At 46.8% G+C, this 20,366-nt stretch overlaps 1 protein-coding gene across 32 annotated transcripts in view; it reads left to right on the top strand.

Annotated features, from left to right (window-relative positions):
* Positions 1-20,366, top strand: part of CAMK2G (calcium/calmodulin dependent protein kinase II gamma) — a 177,056-nt gene that overhangs the window by 113,304 nt on the left and 43,386 nt on the right. For 17 of the 32 annotated variants that reach the window (XM_048859066.2, XM_048859058.2, XM_048859057.2 and 14 more), the window contains exons 11-14: positions 1,615-1,698; positions 2,274-2,316; positions 14,707-14,769; positions 18,411-18,451. In XM_048859066.2, the coding sequence (XP_048715023.1) occupies positions 1,615-1,698; positions 2,274-2,316; positions 14,707-14,769; positions 18,411-18,451 (231 nt within the window). The remainder of the gene's footprint in view (positions 1-1,614; positions 1,699-2,273; positions 2,317-14,706; positions 14,770-18,410; positions 18,452-20,366) is intronic. The other 15 variants (XM_048859082.2, XM_048859071.2, XM_048859074.2 and 12 more) reach the window with 1 other exon arrangement.

Here is a 20,366-nt window from a genome sequence, read left to right as displayed (position 1 = left end):
TCTATGATATGCTCATTCACATCAGCTCAGGCTCTGGCCCTTCCCTGTTTGTGTGTCTGTACTCTAATAACTGTGTTTCATTTTGTGAGCCTTGCAGCCCCAGTGCCTGTGACTGGCACTGTCTGAGAAGCAATAACTGCCCACATCGCAGGATTAATGTGAAATGTCCCGAGACAGTTTCCCTCTTCGCCCGTGTTGGCTTGACTGGCCATTCTACAAAGTGTAATGGTTTCATTCCATAAATCACTTCAGTCCCCACCCACTTTCCCCTATGTTAAAGTTGTTGTCGCCGCGTGCCCGACATGCTCCGTGTATGTACCCTACACGGATTCCCTTTCTAGACACTTGCTGTGCTCACCAGTAGGCAGCGACTGGTCTTGGCTGTGCGTTTCCAATGGCAGTGCAGGGCACTCCTGTTCTCCTAGTGCCAGTGACAGCTGTGCTTTGTGGTCAGTGAAGCTGTCTACAGAGCCCATAGTGTATTTTCTGGCCCATTTAAGGCCAAACTAGCAAGAGACCTGGAATGACTTCAGGCTTCTCTGGCTTCACAGGAGACGGTGTGAACTTTAACAGCAAGAAGCTCTTTCAAAGAGGATGGTCCAGCCTTCCCACCCCCCACAACAGCCTGTGCAGATTGTAGCCAGCTTTGAGAGCAGGGGTGGCTAGGTTTGAGGTCACAGTAGAGGTTTCCTACGTAACTTTGCAGAATCTGAGCACAGTGCATGCTGTTCTCCCAGGTCTTAATGAATTTGTCTGAACCAAGAGAGAGCTGCTCATGGCAGATCTGTAATGCCTACGGGTCAGCGTGATAGTCCTTCGCCCACTGTCCTTGTAAAGCGAATGCAGACTGGTAGGTCTGTGTTAGAACAAGAGCCAGTCTGGCATTAGCCTCCAGTTTCCAAATGTTCCCTGACTCTCTGGCAGCACTTCTGGGAAGTGCTCCTCTTGCAGCTGATGTGACCCCAGCTGAGTGCTGGTGACAAGTGCGCCCCACTGGCTGGACGCTGCACTCAGGCTGTCGGCTGATGTGGTAGAACTATCTGACTGAGCCATATGACTCCCCAGCAGTATGCTGAACATCATATTCTGCATCTGATGCCAGGGTGCTGAGGGCAGGCGTCATGCTCACAGGTTCGAAGAGCAGCCTTGTCCAAGAGTCATCAGGATAGGCAGACAATGGTCTTCACTTGCCGGCTCAAATTTTCCTTTTGAGATTTAGTAACAAGATCCGCCTCTTCCCTTCCCCTCCCCTCCTCCCACCCAGCACAATTGCTGGTTGTGCACTTTTGCCTCAAATCTGTTTTTGGTCTTTGGTGTCTGAATGATGGAGAACATTGCTCTTTCATGACTCAACTTTTTCAGGCATGGGTCTGTGATAACAACCCACCTTGTTTAGAAATTCTCGCCACAGGGGGTGGTTAATGTCACCTTGCAGTTGGTTTCTGCCGCCAGGTCTCTGCGGTTTGGAGCCAGGGTCCATTAGGAGTAGGGCACCCAGAGCTGAGCTGCTCGGTCGTATTGGCTGTAGCGTGTGAACAGAGAGCTGGAGGGAGAACTCGACTTGATGATCTGTTTACAATTATTTAACAATCCTTCCTTGTTCCTGTCTTCCAGCAACGATCCACCGTGGCCTCCATGATGCACAGACAAGAGACTGTGGAGTGCTTGAGGAAGTTCAATGCCAGAAGAAAGCTGAAGGTGAGTAGGTGTTTGCCTTTTTTGGGAGCTGGGATTGGGGAGGGTGGTGGTCTTTTGGCTGAAGCACAAGGCTGGGAGAGCTGGGATTTCTTCCAAGCTCTGCCTCTGACTTGAAGTGTGCCCCACATCACTTCCCCTATGTGTGCCTCAGTTTCTCCCTCTGTGCTGTGGAGCAAATACCTGCGTTGCCAAAGGTGTGCTTGAAGATTAGCTCACTGTTTGTCAAGTGCTTTTTGAAATCCTCTAATATAAGGTGCTCTAGAAGTTTCTTTGCAGGTTGGGAGATTTCTGTAGGTACAAAAATTAGTTTCCCATAGGGTCTGTTCTCTCCATGCCCACCTGGCCCCCACTTAAAGAGAGCAGAAATACCCAAATGAGCACTCCATGCTTAAGAGCTGTTGTCTACCATGCTGATCGGGCTCCTGGCTCCCAGCACCAGTAACTGTTGAATAGCAGCTGCTGGGAGGTGGAGAGGACCCCAGTAGCCTGTCTAACCCTGAACCACTTGGGTTTCTGCATCCCTTGTCTGAGATAGGCAGCGCTATTTATCCCTGCTCTCTCCTTCTCCCCCACAGGGTGCAATCCTCACAACAATGCTGGTCTCACGGAACTTTTCCGGTAAGTTCTCCCTACCCTCATCCCTTCCCCGTTATTTCTTCATAGATCTGGATGCATTTTAACCCTTTAGGGGTGAGTCAGAGAAGAGAGGGGTCTTGTTCTGTTTAGCATTCCAAAATCCATTAGCTTTGCCCTGGCCAGTGACCAGCAGGGAGAAACATTAGACTGGTTGGGAGAGAAGCCTGCATATGGAACAAGAGGGGAATCCAGTCTGCTACCAAAATACACTCATGTTTTATTGCAGGCTTATGTTTGGGATGTTCTAGTTGGCATCTGTCAGTTTTCCCTTTGGAAACCCTAGTTATCAGGGACTATAACTGCCGCAGTGGTTCCCTCAGACCTGAGGACCTGGCTCCACCACTGGATAAGTAATGATATTTGCAGGGGGGAGTAGCCATTAGGGTGCTGGGTATCCCTGGCTCAACCAGAAAGGATCTCAAACATGCAAGCTATTAGGTGTTTCCATCTCTGTCTCTGAACTGGCTGTGGTCATCTGAGACTCGGTGACCATTAGTTTGACTGCCTGCTGAGCATTCTGTGCTGTGCCCTTACTGAAAACACAGATCCAAATGTTTCAGTCAAATGAGTGTTTTGAAAGGTACATTTAGTTTGTTAAAATTGCCACGCTGCTGGTTTGTGCTATCATTAGTGTTCATCCGCAACTGATACGCCTCTTCAAGCGGGTGGCCTTTCTGTGCCCATGTGTCTGTCATAGCTTAGACCACTCGCTCACCCTGAGTGATGTTTTCCTCTTTAAAAGGTAGTGTCTGGGCAGTAATTCAATCCAAATTTTACTGAGCCTGGCTGTGTTACAGTCCATACACCAATTCTCCATTTGGAGCGTAATTTAGGGATGGTTAATGAAAAGCAGCCATAATGGAATCTCCTCCATCCCTTTTCCCTTTGCTAAATGCTTTAATGGTGGGCACCAGTACATACTATCTATGGTATAATGCAGGAATCTCCTAATTACGCCAACAACAAAGGGCGCATGTGCACTCACTCGTGAAATCCAGGTGGCATCTCCCTTCCAGCTGGGATTCGTGTCATTCTGGTGGTGGTGTTCAAATAGAAGACCTGTGCACCAAACCCCAAAAATGTAGCAGGGCAGCCCACTGGAGCTTGAGAATTGATCCTTGGTCCCGCTACACATTAAGTCTGTGCAGGCATGTCAGGACGTGGAGAAGGATCAGGCTGGCTGTAGCAGCAGTTTTTACGCACGCTCCCTGGTCATTGTGCAAAGGGTCCATCTACACTGCAGCTGGGAGGTGAGATTCCCAGCGCATGGAGACGGACACATACTAAAAATCGCAGTGTGGATGTTGCAGCATGGGCAGTGGCTCAGACTAGCTTTCAAAAATCCAAGGCCTCTTGATCCCCTGAGTCGGCACTCCGGTGGCCAGCCCGCGTCCCCGCCCGTGCAGTAATGTCCACGCTGCAATTTTTAGCATGCTAGCGCCAATCCGTCTGCTTGTGCTGGGAATTGCACCTCCCAGCTGTGGTGCGCACATAGCCCCGGGAAATGTGCCTGCAGGAGCTGAAAGCCAGACCTTGCGGGCCTAGAGTGATTCTAAAGCAGTTTAATTGTTAGGAGGGCCTGTGTGCTCTCATGCAGCCATTGCATCAGCTCAGGGGTGAAAACCCTTTCCCCTATAACCGTCCTCAGTTCCCCTCTTCCCACTGGTACAAGCGGTCGTGGGTCTGTGTTCCTTCGCTCAGTGACACAGCTGGGTTTAGTTTAAATGTTAATGTAGTTGTTAATTCTTAGGCTAGTGTTTACAATAAATAATAGTACTGAATTAATTTTTTGTAAGACTAATTCTGCACTCTACTTATGTTGCGACTGGGAAAGGGTTTGGGTTTGGAACACATCTCTTTGGGTCGGAAAATGTCCCTTGTAGACCAGCATGTTGGGTACTTGAAATGCCTGGGAGAAGTCAGTGGTGCTTGGATGTGCATCCTTTATTCCCAGACCTAGAAGCATGCTGGAGGAGTCTTGGTCTGGTCACTCGTCTGTATCTCAAGAGCCAGTAGTTGGATCCAGGAGTTTTTTTCATCACTAAAAAGAGGAGGAAATATTTGGGTCTGGTGGCCTATTCTGAGCCCCTGTACTACTCGATTCAGAGACTTGGAGACACTCTGAGAAAGAGGCCTGAAAGAAGTGCTATGAACCTACAGAGCTGGTCTCCTAGTTCCAAACCTCCCATGCTCATTGATGGGGGAGACTCCACAAAAACAAACTTTCAGGGGCTGCTGTAATGTGAGATTTCTCTAAAGAGCTTTCAGAGCCAGCCTGGGCCACTTTAATACTTCTGATACAGAGGTCTCCCCTTCATGTGCAGCCTTACAAATCTACAACCCAGTCCAGTATGTGGTTAGCTTTTGCTCCTATTTCCCCTGATGATGGCTTACCTACTATATTTGCCAGGTCAGACCTCTAACATCTCAGTGAAAGTGGGGATGCCAAGTCTTGGATTGTATGACCAATTGGGCGTTATGGCTCTTGGGGCATGAGACCATCTCTTGGCAGTGGCAGGCTCATTTGAGAGGTGACCTCTCTGCATTGGAGGAGGAGGAAGAGTAGATGAAATTTAGTTTAAGTTGGTCTCCTCGCTGTGATGACAACAATAAGGCATTACAGGAAATGATGCTAAGCTGAGCTTAGCCCTTGGACTTTCCAGTTGCTGGAGTCCTGGAGAAGGTGCACAAACTTGCTGGCTTGCTAAAGATGAAGGAGAAGGCACCCTGCTTATAAACAAAGGATTGATAGATCCAGCCAGGGAGATCTGGCTGGCAATGCTCAGCTTAGTCCTCGCCAGCCAGGAAACCTGACTGTATGTTTCACACAACAAGGTCTTGTTTTTCTTCCGAACCTCCAGTCTTTGGCCTAGAGAAGGCAGGGTCACCTGATAGTACTTCTCAAAGCAAAGCTTCAGGTGCCTTGCACATGTCAGACCAGTCAGGGGTCCTGGATTTGCTAGGAAAGGGTTCCAACTGGAGTCACCCTGTTCCCCATTCCCATTGGAGGGATTGAAATAGGACAGGGCTAGGTGCCATGCTGTGACCTGCCTGTGATGTCTCAAGCCTTGGCTAGTCCTACTACTCTCAAAGGTCAAACTCTCCTCCAGTTCAGTCACGATGCTTGGAGGCCTGGGTCTTGAGCTCTTAACGTCTGGTAGGGTGGTGTATTCAGAAGGGGTGAAGCAGCAGGCTTGTCGCAGTCGCATGTTCCTGCCACCAGAAAATCATGTGTTTGTAAATGGATACATTTCTTTTCTTAGGTGTGTAGTAGTAGTAATGTGTTACCCCTCACACTGCTTGGTGCCTCTAATCCTCAATCAGTTACTAGAGATATCTTGGTTTGATCCCTTTCCACAGTTAAGGTACAGTTAACCTGAATTCAGCATTTCACTATTCTGTTTAAAGGACCTTGTCTTCATTCAGCCATACACTGTTATCCATCAGTTCAAGGTGCCAGGCCTATGACTACATCCCTTGAGCCACTGTTAGCTCCCTGGTAGCTATCTCCTCTGCCAAAGGGGTGAGTGAAATCCAAACTCTGACACTGAACCTTCTTTACGAAGCAGTGCTGTATTGCTCACCTAAAACTTCTGCCCAAATTGACTTCAGACGTTCATCTGAAACAAACCATCTCTCTCTTCTGGTGTCGTCCCCTGCAGCCTCATAACACACTCATGGGGGCTTGGGGGAGTGGCTAGACTGCATATATTAGATGTCAAAAATGGAGTTACTACTTTTGAGAGTCATCCTGTTTGTTTATAGCCTTTGAGGGAAGTGAGATATATCCAAAAATTATCCAGATGGATGAAACTCAGTAGCCAAGCCGAGTACAACCAAATGAGCTCTAGACTGGAGGAACTTGGAACTCATTCTGTCAGTTGAGTGGCCATCTACACAGCTTGTCTCCATAATGTATCTATCACCAAGATTTGTAAGGCTGCCACTTGAAGTTCAAGTCACATCATTTGCCAGCTCTGGATCTAAACTGGATGATCATTTGTAGAGCAGTTGTCATTCAGGGTGAAATTCACTGCCATGCAGTGGGCCATCGCCAGTCTTGTGCACCCCTTAAACTCTCAAAATAGACCATAAGTGGGATTTAAGTGTGCTTAGACCTTGTGCTTGATCCTCCATCTTTAACCACTCACTCCTCAGCCCTGTTGTTGGGAATTGCTATTGCTTGCTCATCTATGGGGAGGAGCAGCAGAGGCAGCATTGTGAGGGAGAAAAGAAGCTAACCTGGCAATAACTGGAGTTCTCCACATGTTGCCTCTACAGATTCAAGTTGACCCGCCTTCATCCTCTCATCTGAAGTTTTTATAGCTAGTTTGGGTGAGGCGAGCAGGGGACAGCTCTAAGAATAGAGTCCTTTATACCTCTGACAGGGAGACTGGATCTGCAGACAGTGTGCGCCCCCGTAAATGTTAAACTGTAGACCTGAGCGAATAGTAATAAATAAATATTCAAATTCCAAAACCAAATATGATTATATACTCCCCAAGCCTGTTATGTTTGCCTTCCATGAAAGTTTGAGCGGCTGAGCTTTTCTAATAGGAATACTTGGAGGGTGAATTTTAAACTGTTATTTAGCAAAGGCAAAGTTTGAATTGTGTACGTGATTAATATTTGAAATTCATACTGCCCTGTGTTATGTAAGCGTCCATTCATGGAACCGAAATGAGACCACATGTCTGAAGTAACTCACCAGCTCAGGTGACTTTTGAAGGTGGATTATGAAGTGGGAAATTGGCCAAGAAATTCTTAAGCAATTTTGAACAACAAACAAATTTTGAGAGCTATGTGATCTATTTGAAGATACTTCCCAAACAGGAAATGAGGTCAAATTTAATGAAAATTTAGACAGTGCTATGAACTGTTCGTCCACCATTATTAAAATGCTTTAGAAAGATTCAGGAATGGCTCGGGACTCCTAGAATGTGGATCTGCTATGGTAACGTACTCTGAAAACTCCACTTGCTGGTGAGTAAACTTCCTTTTTACTCCCATCTCTGGATCCTGTCGATTTTAATTATTTTCTCAACTGTGCATTTTTTCTGGTGTAAGAGTGAAATTATTATGCTTCGGCAGAGCAAATGAAATTATGTGAAAATGAGGACCACCACTGGCCTTTGTCCTCCTATCACACCAACCCCCAAACTTCTCTGAGGTTCACAAAAAGTCTGTTAAAACTTTTTTTGTTGGCATCTTTGCATTCATACCTCTTCCCAGCCTGCTTATGGCAGGAAGTGGGGGGTGCTGAAATGCTGCAAAAGGGTATTCTTGCGGCATCCTCGACCTACTGAATGAGGAACGTGCTAGAACACTCAATGGGTCTGGCAAGAACTCCAGCCTAAGAGGCAGTCAGACCATCTGAACCTTATAAGTCTCAACACTCATGTTGCGTGCCACACAAATGCACTGGAGTAGGTGTTTTAGGAGGTGGATTTCTGCAGAAGTAGTGAGATGTTTGAAAACATCTACTGAAACAGACTTAGGTCCAGATTTTTAAAGGTGTTTTGGTGTTGCTGTACTCAGCGTTGTAATGCCTAACCGATTTAGAAGCCTAAATGTCATTTTCAGAGGGGATTTAGGCATTTAGTCAATGGAACTTAGGCTCCTGCATGCCTGTATCACTTTTGAAAATGACACTTAGGCTCCTAAAATCAGTTAGGCATTGCAATACTGAGCATACCAACACCTATATTCCTTTACAAACCTGGCCCTGAAAAACTAACTTTCTATCTTCTCTGTCTGGTTTCCTGTGTTAACCTGGCTTAAGGATGTTTGATTCTGTGCGGGGTCGACAGAGGCTAATGGAAAAACCACAGGACTATTTGTCTGCTCCATACACCTTCTCCAGTAACAGCCACACGAGAGAGAACCAGGGTTTCTCTGGTTGATGATGATAGAAGCCAAAGAGGATGCCTCTGGGTTGAGTACTTGAGGATTGAGCCTCAGTGAATTCTGCCTCCCCTCCTTTGTCCCAAAGTGGGGGAAGCCAGGTACATCTGGGAGACGGAAAGGCAGTCTCAAATCCTGCCCATGAGACTTTTCTGTGGAGCTGAAGCGGGTTAATTCCTCTGAAAGTGCCATTTGATCTTATTGCATTGCAGACCTGTGCGTGCCTGGGACTAGGTGTTCGGAAATTTGACGATACGAAGCGTATGGGCAAAATGCAGGTGCACGTTTTTCCCCTGCTAAGTGTAGTGGCCTGTGCGGGTGGGGGAGAAATCCAAATAAAAGGGTTAACTTATCGTATATACTCGTTCATAAGCCGAATATTTTTGGTAAAAAAGTGACGCATCAAAGATCAGGGGTCGGCTTATAAATGGGTCTACACCAAAATTTGATGATTTTAAACTCCATGAAATCATTGAATTGAATATCTAATATATTATCATTTTGTTTACCTGGTGCGTCTGCAGGCAGGGAGCCCCTCAGCTCCCTGTGGCCGTGGTTCGCCGTTCCCCACCAATGGGAGCTGCGGGAAGTGGCGTGCCGGTTCCCACAGCTCCCGTTGGTGGGGAACGGCAAACCGCAGCCACAGGGAGCTGAGCGGCTCCGTGCCTGTGAACGCTCCAGGTAAACAAAACGTCCCGACCCGCCAGCAGCTTACCCTGATGGGCCGAGAGCCAAAGTTTGCCAACCCCTAAAGTATAGAGTTGGCTTATGAAAGGGTCATACAGGTTTTACTATTTTTACCTATCCATCTTGGGGGGTCGGCTTATACTCGTTCATTAGCCTGTTCGTTTATATACGGTATATATTAACAGAGACATTTGCTCCTTTTTAAAGCTGCTTTTCCTCCTTTTCCCCTCCCCTTTTCTCTCCCTCACTCTCTGCTTGTTTATCCTGTCCATTCGAAGTGACTGGCTGCTTTTCATGTTCTCTCTCACCCACATTAGTTCATTCTACAGAATGAATGTAGTAGTACTGAGGAATAAATGCCCCCCTCATCTCTGCCCTCACAGGGAGGAGGGAGCTGTTGAGTGCAGCTCTTTCCGTCTAGCTGACTTTTCCTGGCGAGCTTGATGCTTTCCTAAGCGCTTCAGCGTTCTGGTCTAATGCGTGAGTATGTGACTGTTACAGCAAGGCTGGAGTTAGAAAACACCTCTTCATAACTGGGAAGAGTCCCACACAGATAACTCAATCCCATCCAGCAACTTGTCGGCACCTTGGGAACATGAAACGCTAAGCTATCAGTCATATAAATTGCTGGGAGCCATTACTCCTGAGCTGTGTTTCAATAGCAAGTCAGTGGCCGTTTCCAGATGAAATGTCCGAGACTTTCAGATAGAATGATTCGAGTGCAGTGGAGAATACTTCTTTGAAATAACTGCAACTTTACATGGCAATTACTAGAGTAATTGTGCCTCAGTTGCCATCATGCCAGATGGTTACACAAGTTATTTCAGTTCAGTCGTGGGATGCCCCGGTCACTGTGTTCCGGTGTCCGACGCATGGAGGCCTTGGGTTACTGATCCAGTGGCAGAAGGGATATTCTCCCTGTGAATCCAGGAGAAGTGTTAAGAGTCTCTGCGATAGGCTTGGGTGGCACACCCTGGTTTATGCTGAGCAGTGGCGGTTGAGGTGAGATTGGTATTAGTGGGCATCTTTTGAAGGTTGCTGTCATCCTATGAGATCACAGAAGGTGGTCCGCTGACCATCTCTTCCATAGTCACTCTTCCTCAAATGTATTCCACCATCTGTAGTCACGGAGGCTCTGTATTCCTTGGTGGAAGTCCTTCCAGAGTTAAACAGGTGTACAGTAGGCAACACTCCCCTCCACTTCTCCCTCACTAATTTTCCTCTCGAGGATGCTGTCAAGTAGTTTAGGCCTCAGATATTTGTATATATTAAGATCTAGTGAGAAATGGCCTCTGGATTCTAAATACAGTATCTCTATTTTAAAGACCCCTTTGCCCCACTCCATCACAAAGGAGTTTATTTTAAAATAAACTTTTATAGGATGGACAAATAACAGATGTCTCCTCCCTGTCAGTGTTGCAGCAGCAGTTAACTAATACATATAGCTTCCACAACTGTGTTCCCTGCAGCTGCTAACATTGATGATCCTAGCACACAGATAAAGAACTGAACCAGAGAATCTCTAGAGCCATTCCACTCTGTTTGAAATACAGGGAGATAAAATACCAGTGTTCACCAAAGGGAGAAATTATTATTTATTTGTATTATTGGAAGTACGTAGGGAGCCTCAGGCATGAACCAGGACCAATTGTCTTCTCCATCACAAATGTATCTTCATATATAAATATTATTGGAGAGTGCACAACCTCTTGGAGCTTTGCAGTGGAGTCAGTGGTGTTTATATGCCTTGACTTAAGAGCTGTGACGTGTTACACAAGTGCACTACAGGGCAAGGTCAGAAGGGATCTATAAAGAGGTGCTGAAATCCCCCTCGTGCTTTTGGTTCCTGTTTTAGTGCTGGTCTGTCAAATTTGGAATTGCTTCATCTCTGACAGTCTTTGGGTAAGTTTTTATGGGGGTTTTGGTGGTTTTGATTTATAAAAAGCTGCTAAATTAACTGTCCATTTGACATCTTGTTTTCAAAAGAGAAGAGATTCCCTGTTTGTAGAATTTCTGGGTCTAGAAGTTTCTTACCAGTTCCTTCCTGGCTCCTTTAGAAAACCAGTGCTAAAACTGAGAGGTGAAAAAAGTATTTCTACCACCAACATTCACTGTGTCTCCTTTCTTTGAGATGGGCCTGTTCCCTATGAGCTTATGGACAAATTTCTGAATATTCCGGGTGGCAGGACAGAGGGAAACAAATGTCTCACTCCTCTGTGAAAGTGTATTTGTTCCCAGCCTGTCTTTGTCCCTCTCCCTTGACATCAGAGGAATTTGTCCCAGCTCCAAGTGATAGGCAATTTGAGATATGAGGCAACCTCCATATGGGGGGGGGGAGAGAATCTTTGAAGCTCCTTCATTTAGACAAGTTGTGGTGCTGGTGCTGCTCAAAACCATGTTTAAATACCAGCATGTAGCCCCCATCTTCACCATCACCTCCTCTTTCACAGACAGAGTCTGTGCCAGTATTTTTATGGTTTGAGGCCAACACCTTGATTCTCATGGTCTTCCTTTGCATCTGGTTCTTGTGTACAGGTGTAGGGCCCCTCTCGATAGCATTCATAATGTCACTGGAAGATCTTACTTTGGAAGTACAGGTCCTTCCTTACTTGGAAGTTCAAATTCCAGTTCTTCACCAAAATCCTTTGGCATTTGAGCACCCTGCTTTTCAGTGCTTACATTTATCCTAAAATTGGGGTGGGGGAGTTTCTAAGGAGCCTTTCTAGTGATCCCAGGAGCCTGCATATTTCTTTTGGGTCCTCAGTAAGGTACAACTTCTCATACTTTATAGTTGTGTGTCGTCTTTGGTAAAACAATGTGGAACCTCTTCTAAAATGCCAGGTTCAAAAAGTTCTTCTAATTCTCCTCAGGCCTGTGTTCCTGCTTCTCTAGGTGTGTAACTGGATGATTCTTTGTTCTAAGGGGGACTGGTTGATCCTGTGTTCATTTCTCTGGAGAAGACTTCTGTTTCTGCCCCTTCTCCTGTGGCCAACAGAATGATTCCTCAGGTAGCTAATGGTTTGGATGGGCATTTTTCTTCTGTTAAGCCCCTTCTTCAGATTATCTAGTGACAGCAGCTGCTAACAACATGGCCAGAGCTCCCAGGATCCTTCTGCTGTCCCTCTTGATAAAGTATCCAGGGAGCTAGTGTGTCAGGGAAGGGAAGTTGCCCTCTGAAGCTTGGCCACGAGTAGATAATTACCGGACCCTGAAGACGTCATCGTTACTCTGTTTGGTCTAAAATGCAGTCAAGATGTGAAGGTTTATTGGAGTCTTACAGGTGATGCTTGTTTTGAAAGGTGGTCAGAATATACAGTTGCTGGCTTCTTTCATGTTCGTTTGAGGGAGAGGAGCTAGTTGCCATGTGGCAAAAGAGGAGTGTGGATGGAGTGAGCCCAGAAGGAATCAGGGGAGCCCTTTTAGCAGCATTTGGGGCTGCAGAGACGTAGGGAGGGTTTCATCGGCTGGAGCTCAGAGCCATCAGATTGGCCTTGCTGGCTGGAGCTGAGTTCTTGACAAACGCGTCTTCATCTAAACTGTCAGAGGGTAGGAATTATTTTTTCTTTGAAATCTTCTTTGTCAGTAGCTGAGCTTTTTCTTGCTTTTTCTTCTGCTGCTTCTCTCATGTGGCTGTTCTCGGACTACTTTGTGTTAGTGTGAGAGCCCTCTGTTCTCTGTCTGCAACCGAAAGGAGCTCTGCCCCCTCTTCCATAGGGAAAGGGGAACAGTTTCTCCTACCGGGAAACGGCTTTGCTTTAGGGGTGCTGTTAGTAGCTCTTTCAGAGGAGGTAAATTCACTCTTCCTTAGAATTCTATTTTCCTTTGGCCAGGAAAAATTGCCATCTGTCTGGGGTAAGAATAAAGACCTGGTTCCTTTTTAGTTCCTGAGTGACTGTGGTTCTGAAAGTCTGACCCACCTTTTTGTCTCTGGTTTAGCAACTCTTGTCCATTAGAGTTCATTTGGTCCTATTGCTGCTCACTATGATTTGACAAATAGCTGTCTGCTCAGCCACAGAAAGCGTCTTCTCAGGATCTGTCCTCATCTTTATCAATTGCTTAGACTATGTTAATATATTTTGGTAAGATGTTTTCCTCTCCTTGGTTTTGGGAAGCCCATCTCTGTGTAGTGTGTCCCCAGATGGCTCGAGGATCGTTTGGAGATTAGGTATAAGGTATCAAGTTGCTTGTTCCAGAAGTTTTCATGGGCTAGTTTAATCAAATCTTCCATGGCATTATAGTTCAGACTTGGGCTAGGCAAGATGCTCGGTTTTCTAAGGCAGACTTTTAGGCTCTAGGAGCTCACTGCCAGGGAGACTACTCTTTGCTGACCTCCAAGGACAGGGGAACGTAACACAAGAATGGCTGTAGAAAAACCTGTGAAGCTGCAAATGGGGCTGGATGCCAGTACCTGGAGTCCCCTCTGGATGTTCTTCCCATAAAGACACACTCTCTCTTTTGCTCTCTCCTCTCCCACTCCTGCTAACTACAGGAGAAGGATTTGGGGCAGCAGATTGGGAAGGCTGGGTCTACATATCCCATTCTATAAATGCAGCCTTGTAACCTCCCAACTGTGCATGCGTTAGGACATGTGGTCACTATCTCAGCTGATTCCATCCATGTGCTGGAGCGCGTGATTCCCAGAAGGGTGGATGTGTGTGAGCACTGTAGTCAGACAGACCAGTCACGAGTGACCTCATTTTTATTCCAGCATCTCATGTGGTGTTATAGGGCAGTGCTGTGTGTACATAAAATAATTTAGATGGCGTTAAGTGTGTCCTAAGCGGTACTTCCCTCTTATGTGATGGGTTTGATCATTTTGTCGATGAGTGTCAGCATTAGAAAAAACTTGCAGAACCAGAACTCTGCTGAATTCATGGTCCTGTGAATAATGGATAGGTGACTGGAAGATCCTAGGTTCTCTACATCTCTTGAACAGTCTGCATTGCTGCATAGTGACCGTTGATTCACTGGTACTTGGACAGATCCAGGAAAAGCATTGGGCAGGTTAAGAATGCAGTAAATCGGGTTTCCTCCCAACCTACAGTACAGAGGGCCAGATTACAGTCCCAGATCTGTGTCGCTGGATATGCTGTGTCTGAAGAGTCTGATTTCACCTTTAAGCACCCCTGACTCTGGGTGAGGCCAGAGCTTTTCACCCCCAGACTCTACACATTTGGGGATGAGAATTCCAGGCTGCCAGAGGGTTGGTTGTGTTAGCCATTCTTATGGAATTTAGTTCTTCTACCACAGAAAGCTTTGTTATGGATGCCCTCCAGCTTAAGAGGTTTCTTTCTTCCTCTATTTGATGTTTATCTATTCTTATTCCTGTTGGGTTTTGTTGTATGTTAATGCATGACTTCATGACAAGATTTAGTTGGGGTCTGCAGCCTCCTCCAAAGCCTTTCCCAAAACACTTCACTACAGGCTCATTGACTTTAAAATAAACAAATCAAACCAGAACCCCGCTGTTTGTTCCTTCTGGCTTTGCTTACATCGAAATCCATAGCTTGCAAATTGATTCTCAAAACTTTGTTATAACTAAATCCATGGCTTTCCAAACGTCATTCCTGGGTCCTTGGAATCCACCCAAACTGTCTCTGTAGCCCAGTTTGGTTTTGTCTTTGTGTTTGAAGGACATAAATAAATTTTAATTCAGAACTTTACATTCTTTTCTCCTCACCTTTCTTTAACACTAATTTACTTGCATCTTGCTCTCTTGTTGCTGATTGGTCTTTATTGCTTTACTACGGCTCCTCTTACTGAATGATTCTGACCAATCAGTTGGCAGGCAGAGCTCCGCCCCTGCTTCGGCCGCCATGAGTGCTGCCGGCCTGGCTGAGCAAGGTACGTGGCATGAGTCCTGTTATCTCCTGAGTGCCTGAACCTAGCCCACACCCACTCACTGCCAGTAAAAAAACCAGCATGCAAGTGCCTGCGCACCCAGTGAGACGTCATCCATGCTTGCTGGCTGAGAAATTGGCATGCAGAACAGATTTCATCTAATCTGGAACCATCACCACGTTGATCTTACTGAATTACTAACCAGATTTGAAGGCCAGATGTATAGGGCCCTGCAGTGAGACCAGCACATGAGTCGGGAGGGGGAATTGATGTGTGTGTGGCTAGCGCCTGCTATTTCAGCAGGTGGGGCTGAGCAGATTAGCTCAAGAATCTGAGTTTAAAACTTTGGGAAGCCCAGACTAAAGGGCTTTATTTACATGTGCTCTTTAGAACCCTGTTGTACTGAGATGGATCAGGTTGATTGTTACCCTGCAATGGCAGGTTTCTCTGAAATAAACAGCTACTGTGTCCTAGGAGAACATGGAACTGGGTTCCCCTCTGCTTCCAATTCTTCTGTAAAATGGGGTGAATTAGGACAGTAGAGAGCCCTAGGGTTTCTGTTCCCAGTACAATATTGTCTTAAAGCAAGAAGAAAAGCTCTCTGTCAGGCTACTGTGGAGCAGTCAGATTTCACAAAGCTAAATTCAGTGATCTTCCTTCCCACCACCCCCCAACAATGCCTGGCAGCTTGAGACCGTAACAGTGTCTCAGCCCTGTACTGCTGCAGGGCTGAGAGAGCCAGTGTTGGTTAGTGAACTAAGTGTAGGGATGGAAGTCATGAATTTCTGGGTGGCCAAATTGGGACTGGCAATCACTGACGTGTGGCATGACCTGAGGCCTGCCACTTGGAGGTAAGGCGACTGCAGAGCACACAGACCAAAGGACTGTCGTTGAGAAAGAAGAGTGAGAGGAATGGGGCTCGGAGAAGCATTCCATGGCATTGTTTGGAGTTGGTATTTTGGTCCCATGTGAAACGCTGCCCCTCAGCACATCCAGTGTGTCCAGTGTTCATTGCTGATGAGTTCAGCATGATGGGTTTGTGACTCTTAATGCCAAGACTGTGAGCCTAAGGGGCTGCCTTTCATTTTTGTCAGAGACTAAAACAAGATGTGCCTGGCCGGCAGAGGGGGTGGGGGACAGAGGTTGTGCTCTGTGCTTCTCATCAGAGATTAATGAAGAGATGCTAAACCAGTAATAGAAATACATGTTAAATTATAGGACTTTCAGTAGGGGCTCTTAACAGCACTGTGGAGGGAAGGGGGTTTTGAATCTCCTTACATAGAGGAGGTGGGGAGGGATGCGGTCAGTGACCCATGCTTGGAAACCAGCAAAGTATGGGTGCACAAGACCTTTGCTAAACTTAAAGGGGTCCCCCACACATTTCCCTGATATCTCCTGTGTTGAATGCTGGGGATTGCTTGTCTGCTCCTCTCATTAAAGAAGTAAGTCCTGTCTGTCTGTCGCTAGCTGCAGGAATCCCACCCACATCCTCTGATTTCTGTCGGATAATGTGTACAGATTAACCAGTGGGTAAATTACGTAGTGTCTGCTTTGCTTGGGATGTCTGCCGCCTCTTTGTCACTGTGAGAGTGTGCATCTCCTGTATCCTCAGAGTATCCTTACAAATCATGATGATGCATGAGCTAAATGAGCAACCAACTGAATTTCTTTCTTCACTGCTGAACTAGTAACTGGACTGTGAGAGAACTGTATGTAACTGACATGCTGAGATCACAGTGGGTACCAGCAGAGGGATGGGAGGGGAAGCTGTGTCTTCCAGGGCCCATGCCTGCTTTGCAGGGTGCTGGGCTGGGTGGGAGGTGTTCTCTGCTAGAGGCTAGGCTGGCATCCACAATGCCTGGGGCAGGTGGAAAGACTATCTCCACCAGAGGCCTGGCTAGTGTAAGCAGGTGGGGAAGCTGTCTGCGGAAGCCGTGGTCTCTGGTGTAACTTCATAATGTTTTACCTGTCTACAGAGGTAAATGGGAGTGTTGGGAAGTATGGAGAGTGAAGAATCAGCAGACTCCCAGCTTGTTCCTGGGCCCCCAGGACATGGGGCAGTAGTGCAGGCCTGCTCTGTGCTGTTTTTGGGAGCTGGAGCTTTAAGGCAAATTCCAGACGTGAGATGCTTGCATTATGGAGTAGAGTTAGGACCAGCTCAGCCATGGCAGTTGCCAAGTTTATGGTGTTATTTTCTTGGTATTGGAGAGAAGCAGCTGTTGTCTGCACCATTTCAGCCTGAGCTGAGCAAAAAGTTTTGTCCCAGGTGTTGTCTAACCAGTATAAGTAAAGTCTGTCGGCCATGTGGGATAGCTGAGGTGTATGGGTGTGGAGTTGAAGAGTTACACAGGTATTTCAGTCTCAAGGCCTTGCAGCTGCTGGTTTGTTGCAATGCCTTCTTGTCTAATTGTGGACAAATCCAGAGAAAAGCGTGAGTGCCAGTTTACCAGCACATCTTCTGGGAGTGGTAGGACAATGGAGTGTTTCATCAGAGGTTCTAAGCAAGGCAGGTTTGGTGTTGCACATTCTGTCACTTCCTCTTCCTCTCTCTTTCTGTCTCTTTGTCCATGTCCTCACTGTGGTTAGCATCCCAATTTGGTGCCTGCTCATGCTGATGAGGCCACACACTTTTAAATAGCTGCTTAGGAAAGGCATGTCAACTCCTTGTCACAGCAGCTTCTTGCCAAGGGAGTGGAAACAGCTGGGCACCATCCACAAGAGTTAACCAAACTGTTCTGTATCCACTGAGAATGGAGGCAGGGAGGCCCATTGCTGACAACCATTGTTAATGTGTCACTTTCCTGTTGCACGTGCAAGCCCCGCCTACCCTGATCATATGTGCACATGGCCAGACGCGCACACTTTGGGTGTGTGACTCTCTCTCTCTCTCGTGCACTGCCAGATACTCCTCCTCCCTCCTCCTATGTGTGTGTCTGTCTGTCTGTTGGTTTCTCAGTTCTAGTTGTTCAGACCAAGCATGGCAGAGCTTCCATCACCGTCAATGAAGAAATTCAGCCTTCCCTTCTCTTCTTTTTTCACTCTCTCTCTTTACAAGCTGGCAGTGCTGCCTTTGCTCCTTCCCCACCAAAGTCCTTGATCCCATTTTATTACTTGCCATTATCCCAGACATTCCTCTGGGTAATTTTGCATCTTGGCAGTGATTAGGATTTCTTTGCATTATCGACACCTCCCCCCGCCACTTCATAAATAAAGTCTCCCTTATGTAAATAGCTGTACTTGAGGGAAAATCTCTGTCCGGATACTAGAATCTGACGGATGTCTTCAGCTTTTTCTCTGTAATGGCTGTCACCTTTGGAGGAAGGGGAGGCTGTGAGAGAGTAGAGGACTTGAAATAAAATCACCCTGGGAGCTCTGCACTGTTGGACACTGGATCTCAGTGAGGTTAGGGAGGGTGGGAGAGTTGCTGGCTTAACACTAACTGTTGAATAGAAAGGGCAGGCTACCTTCCTTCTCTCGATCTGATTGTGATGGGTAGCGACACAACAGTTTGACCTCTGCTGCTTTCATCATTACCAAGAGAAATTAGCAGGGGGTTGTCCCTTTAATTCTTGTGCAATCTGGAAGGGAAGGGAAGAGAGATTTAAAACCAAACCCTCACCACCTTGTCCTGTTTTTCTCTGCAGCTACCAAAAGCCTATTGAACAAGAAGTCGGATGGAGTGAAGGTAGGTCCAAGCTTTTCTACCTCCCCGCTCCTTTTCAGTCCATTTACCAGCAGGCAGCTGCCTCAGTACTGGGGCTGTCCTCTGAAGAATGGGTTGTTAGGGAGCTGCTGGGTCAGATCCCCACACCTCTTACCTGCACAGCATACAACTAGCAAGGTGTGTTATAGGATTTCCTTCCCCCTAAGGTTTGGGTACTGGCTGTTGCCTGAGGCAGGATACTGGGCTGGAGGGACCAAAGATCTGATCCCGTCTGGCACAAGCCCTGGCCTGTGCAGTTCGGCTCCTGAGCATAGGAAGATTTTGCTTTTTTGCAAAGCTATTGTCAGAGGATGACAAAGGCCAGCAGCACTCATGGAAATCTCCCCATCTCACCCCTTCGCTCCATTGACAGGGCCTGGGGGTTGTGGGGAGGGGGAGTTCCACCCATTGGGGATCTGTTGGGTCAGAATGTAAACATTTCACTGTGTCGGTTACATCTGAGTTGCGAAAAGGCAAGCAGTACTGCTTTCTCCACCCTCACGGGCCAGGGACTCTGTGCTCCCTGTTCAAGGAAATCACCGTTTCCTTAGTTCACTCTCCTTATGTGTGTTGTAGCCTGATCTATGAATCTGATATTCATTGTGTTGGTTACTTAAGAATTTACAGTGATCACTCTGAGGTTTGACAAGTTCTCGTCCCGAGATCAGGCCCAGTATTGTTAGAATTACTGTTCAGTTAGGAACCCCGAAGGGCACAGCTGCAGCGCTCACTCTTTAGGAACCTGTGTGTATTTGTAATAGTTTATTAGTACATTTAGCAAAGTCACAAACACTCTAACCCAGCAAGGTAGATAGAGATAATACAGAACATGCATCAGAACATCCATTTACTCATGCCATCCCTTGCAGAACAAACTGAAATGTTAGCCATCATCTTCCTCATCACCATCACCTTCCTCATCATCACCAGTGGCCATCATCCTGGCACCTCCCAAGGGCTGTATCTCGCTCTCCTCTTGCCCCCACGCTGGGATACAACTTTTATAACATGTTACGCTGACACCACTCTGTCTAATGCATATTCAGCGAGGTTTCTCCCCTCTTCCTTATTTGTATTCTTCACATTACTAATGTTGGGAGGCCCTTCTCCTATAGGTTAGGATGTTAATGATCTCAACTTATTATCATATACGTCAGTTCGTTGCCATGGCACTCTTGTAGTAACACATCTGCAGACGTTCCCGTCCTAAAATATCCAAAAGCCAATGTTAGCTCATGTTCCTGTGGCTGGCTGGTGGTGTTATGGACAATCCCCCCTCTTATACACTCTGTTCCCAGTTCCCCCAAACTCAGGGGTGATCGTCAGGCCATTCATGTGTGCCAAAGTGTATAGACCTCAAGCCTATATTTGTGTGTGTCTGTTTTGGCACACGAGACAGGTCTGTAGTTTTCCTTGCATTACTGCTGAATAAAATAAACGCTAACGCTAGCTCTATGGGCTACAGTGTGCAGCCTTCGGTTCTGGAGTTCAGAAAGGAGCCATTCCCCAGGACACAGGCCATGACTCCAGATGGCGACTTACACCTGGTAACCAGCTGTTTAGAGCAAGGATGAGTAGAAAAGTCCAGTAAATGAGGAATTCCATGCCTGTTGCTAAGTGCAACTCTTCTCCTCTCGCAGGAAGGGAGCACTTTATTCATCCAGGTTTGTGCTTTCAGTTGAAGCCCCAGACTTTCCCTGCTGGTTAAATGACAGGAAATAAAAGGTAGGAATAAATGGTCATTTTTCAGAATGGAGAGAGGTAAACAGCAGTGTCATAGAATCATAGAATATCAGTGTTGGAAGGGACCTCAGGAGGTCATCTAGTCCAACCCCCTGCTCAAAGCAGGGCCAATCCCCAATTTTTGCCCCAGATCCCTAAATGGCCCCCTCAAGGA

This window comes from Caretta caretta, chromosome 7, assembly GCF_965140235.1.
Source record: "Caretta caretta isolate rCarCar2 chromosome 7, rCarCar1.hap1, whole genome shotgun sequence".
Lineage (NCBI taxonomy): Eukaryota > Metazoa > Chordata > Testudines > Cheloniidae > Caretta > Caretta caretta.
This window is presented reverse-complemented; position numbering and strand designations above follow the sequence as displayed.